At 44.7% G+C, this 4,774-nt stretch overlaps 1 protein-coding gene across 1 annotated transcript in view; it reads left to right on the forward strand.

The window, feature by feature from the left end:
- Positions 1-467: 467 nt before the first annotated feature.
- rab3gap2 (RAB3 GTPase activating protein subunit 2 (non-catalytic)) overlaps positions 468-4,774 on the forward strand; it is a 127,667-nt gene continuing 123,360 nt past the window's right edge. Inside the window, exon 1 of the mRNA XM_070889431.1 lies at positions 468-628. Within this exon, the coding sequence (XP_070745532.1) occupies positions 532-628 (97 nt within the window). The 5' untranslated portion in view covers positions 468-531. The remainder of the gene's footprint in view (positions 629-4,774) is intronic.

The following is a 4,774-nucleotide window of genomic DNA, read 5'->3' on the forward strand; positions in this document are numbered from 1 at the left end:
CTGTAAAGTCGGGCATGAACCCATAATTTTCTGACTCACGGATGAGAGTGCTACCACTGAGCCAAGGCTGAATTCAAAGAAATTATTCAAAATTAAGGTCGATAAATCACTGGGACCAGTTCTATCTGGGAATTCTGAGGGAAACCAGTGAAGAAATAGTGGAGGCTTTTGAGTATCATTTCCCAAAAGGAAAATTATGCCAGAGAAGTAGAGGATGATAAATATTTAAAAAAACGAAAGAGGCATGGAGCTCAGATTCTTTTTCTGATTTGATCACTGGATGAGATTAAATGGAAATCCAATGCCACCAGGACAAATACTAAGGAGTTAAACTAAAACTGTAGCGCTGTGCCTTTAAAACACAGCCACTCGGTGGAGGGGACTGCCCCTTTTAGCCGCCCACGCTTCCGCCGAGGTGAATAATTGGCCGACGCGTCCACTGCGCCTGCGCGTTAGCGGCTGGCTCTGATCGTTGCCACCCATGACCCGGAGCCAGCTGAGGGCAAGAGTCTCGGCCGAGGCGCCCTCACCATGTCCTGCAGCCTCCTGCATTTCTGCTACTTCCAGGACCTCCGGCTCGTCCACGATTTCCTCTTTCCTCACGCGAAGGTGGAAGCGAAGAGTGGCGGTAGGTGGAGCCCTCGCTGTTGGAAGTGATGGTGAACCGGGGCCGGGGCCTCGGCCTCGGCCTCGCTGTCCGCGCTGCTGGGGAGCTGCTGCTAGTCGGCCGAGGCTCTGTTGTCGGGCCCGGCGCTCCGCACCGTGCGCGCAGCGGGAAAGGCCTCCGCCGAGTGTCACCCGAGTCTGGAAAGGGGGCTGTCAGCGGAGGCAGCCGTGTCCAGTCATCATGTTGTTAATGTTGTTGTTATTGCCGGCGATGATACGAAGCTGAAGATTAAATCAGATCATGAACTTTGGTTAGGCAGCATCATATTCAGTCCACAGTTAACAACATATTTTGCATAAGATGCAATCGAACTCCAGTTGGAGAAGTGGGAACACGCTTCAGGTTGGGTTGCATAGCTACTTGAGCCATATTGGTCAAGAAAGAAATATAAATTTTATAATAAATAGGGGTTGGGTAACCCACCGACAACAGGAAGTTAACAGTTATGTAGACAACTCTTTTGGGGAGTACAAAATAAACATTAGATCGAGTGCCCCCCGATCTGGGGGACACTCCAGACACTTATAACTGCCCTCTTTTTTTTGTTTTTCCTTTTGTGATTAGTTATGTAGACAATGCTGGATGTTGATGTTCCGGCAGTGTTTTGATGGAAGTTGGTTGTCTATTATATAGATCACATTTGAAATCAGCTCCCATGGGGTATTCTAACCCAACGTTGAACTGGGATTTGGCAAAAATAATGAAATTACATTTACTGTTGTAAACAAGATGTTGCAAGATACAAGAACATGTTGTCAAGCAGCAAATGGAAATTAGATGAAGTTGCTACTCAGGACATTTATATAACTACTGAAGTTTGACTTGTTCTGAGGTTTATTTAGATTCTTTCATACGATGCAAGTAAATCCAATAATGTTAGACATTATTGATACAAGACATTTACAGATCTTAAGTGTAGGATAGGTTTGTTCTAATTTTTCAAGTTTATTGTATGGTTATAAGCATGTAATGAGTCTACGAGCATTTTGCTTACCAAGACTTGGGTTCTGAATTTAATGTTTACAATTTGTAACTAAGTTTCATTCAGTAATTGTGATGTCTGATGTTCAAGGGAAAGATGGGGCATTAGTTACTGATGTCTTCAGGACTGTAGATAGTTTATTTACAGTTTTGGGGATTTGCAGGAGTGCGCTGACAAATGTTGGTGTTCTAGCGTAAATTCCCTTTCAAGAACCGTTTAATCCAGTACCCGATGGAGCAGAAAGACCAGATTGGACCAATGAAGATGTCTAAAGCCTCTGCTAGCCCTTGAGTATTTTGGCATTAAATTCATTTTCGAAGCGTGCAAAGTAATTAAGAAATTTGATATTTTAACCAGCATGAGTTTTTATTTTTAAAGGTGCTGCATTCTAGAAACCTATATTTGTCTGCAGTGATCAATCTGTTTTCATGCACTCTTACAAAGAATTAGAAATAATGTATAGCACAGAATTGGGCAGATATGCTGGTGTTTGTGCTCCACAAGAGGCTCCTTCCACTATTTATTTCACCTCGGCTTGTCGACATGTCCTCCTATTCCTTTCTCTCTCATACACCTATCTCGCTTCCTCATAATTTTTACATCATGCGGGACACTGGGAAGCCACCATGCCTGTGCTGGTTCTCTGGGACAGCTATTCAGTCTCATTGCTTCATATCCTTTTATTTTCAAATATTTGTACACTTTCCTTTTAAAAGCTATTTTGGATTCTGCTACTGTTCCTAATATGGCATTTTATCTCCTCACAACACTCTTCTCTCTCCATTCTTGTGATAAATTTATGCCCTTGGCTTTTTTAATTTGTTCATTTATGGGATGTGGGCATTGTTGTCAAGGCCAGCATGCATGCCCATCCCTAATTGCCCTTGAGAAGGTGATGGTGAGCTGCCTTCGTGAACCGCTGCAGTACATGTGGTGAAGATACTTCCATGGTGCTGTTCGATAAGGAGTTTGAGGATTTTGACCCAGCGACAATGAAGGAATGGCAATATATGTCCAGGTCAGGAAGTTGTGTGACTTGCTGGGGAATTTGGAGGTGGTGGTGCTTCCATGTATCTTCTGCCCATTTCCTTCTATGTGGTAGAGGTCGCAGGTTTGAGAGCTGCTGTTGAAGAAGTCTCAACGAGTTGCTGCAGTGCATCTTGGTGAAGGTTATTGGTGAGTAAGTGCCGCTTGATGGTATTGTCAATGACACCCTCATTACTTTGCTGATGATTGAATGGACTTGTACCTTGTAGATAGTTTCAAGGCTTTGGGAATTCAGCAGGTAAGTTATTTGCCACACAATGCCCAGCCTTTGACCTGCTCTTGTAGCTACAGTATTTATGTGGCTGGTTCAGTTAAGATTCTGGTCAATGGTGACCCCCCCACCCCCCCCAGGATGTTGATTGATGATCGGGGATTTGATGATGGGAATGCTATTGAACATCAAGGACAGGTGATTAAACTCTCTCTCTTGTTGGAAATGGTCATTGCCGGGCACAAATATACTTGCGACTTATCAGCCCAAATCTGAATATTAATCAGGTCTTGCTGCACACGGGCACGGACTGCTTCATTATCTGAGGAGTTGTGAATGGAACTGACCACTATGCAATCATAAGCAAACATCCCCACTTCTGATCATATGATGGAGGGAAGGTCATTGATGAAGCAGCTGAAGATGGTTGGGCCTAGGACATTATCCTGAGGAACTCCTTTGAGCCCGTAATGAGGTCTGGAGCCGAATAGTCCTGGTGGATCCCAAACTGAGCATCGGTGAGCAGGTTATTGGGAAATAGGTGCTGCTTGATAGCACTGTCGGCCCTTCCAGCACTTTGTTGATGATTGAGAGTAGACTGATGGGGTGGAAATTGACCGGATTGGATTTGTCCTGCTTTTTGTGAACAGGATATACCTGGGCAATTTTCCACATTGTCGGGTAGATGCTAATGTTGTAGCTGTACTGGAACAGCTTGGCTAGAGGCACAGCTTGTTCTGGAGCACAAGTCTTTAGCACGATAGTAGGGATGTTGTCAGGGCCCATAGCCTTTGCTGTATTCAGTGCACTCAGCCACTTCTTGATATCATGTGGAATGAATCGAATTGGCTGAAGACTGGCTTCTGCGATGGTGGGGACCTCAGGAGGAGGCAGAAATAGATCATCCACTTGGCATGTCTGGCTGCAGATGTGAACGTTTCAGCCTTGCCTTTTGCACTTGCATGCTCGGTTTCGCCATCATTTGAGGACGGGGATATTCAGGGAACTTTCTCCTCCTGATCATGGCTTAGTTGTGAACTGGATGAGGCAGGACTGCAGAGATCTGACCTGATCTGTTGGTTGTGGGATCAATTAGCTGTGTCTGTAGTCTGATCAACAGCTTAGCATGCATGTAGCCCCGTGTTATAGCTTCAGTACAAGTTACAAATGTAGCAGTAGAAATAGAAAGTTTGAGAAGGACTGCAAAAAACTTCAAGAAGTTAGCAGACAGGTGGCAGCTGCAATTTAATCATAGAATTATAGAAATTTACAACACGTAAGGAAACCATTTTGGCCCATCGTGTCCACGCTGGCCGACCAAGAGCTATCCAGCCGAATCCCACTTTCCAGCTCTTGGTCCATAATCCTGAGATTATGGCATTTTAAGTGCATATCCAAGTATTTTTTAAATGTGGTGAGGGTTTCTGCCTCTACCACCCTTTTGAGGCACTGAGTTCCAGACCCCCCCCCCCCACTGAAGAAATGTCCCCTCCTCTAAACTTCCCCCCAATTACTTTAAATCTATATCCCCTGGCTGTTGACCCCTTTGCCAAAGGAAACCAGTGGTTCTTATCCACTCGATCCAAACCCCTCATAATTTTATACACCTGAATCAGGTCTCCCCTCAGAAAAAACAGTCCCAGCAACTCCAATCTTTCCTCATAGCCAAAATTCTCCAGTCCAGGCAACATTCTTGTAAATCTCTTCTGCACCCTTTCCAGTGCAATCACATCTTTCCTGTAATGTGGTGACCAGAACTGCACACTGTACTCCAGCTGTGGCCTAACCAGTGTTTTATACAGTTCAAGCATAACTTCCTTGCTCTTGCCTTTTAGTCGAGGCATGATATACAAGTATTCCATGCACT

Source organism: Pristiophorus japonicus, chromosome 9, assembly GCF_044704955.1.
Source record: "Pristiophorus japonicus isolate sPriJap1 chromosome 9, sPriJap1.hap1, whole genome shotgun sequence".
Classification (NCBI taxonomy): domain Eukaryota; kingdom Metazoa; phylum Chordata; class Chondrichthyes; family Pristiophoridae; genus Pristiophorus; species Pristiophorus japonicus.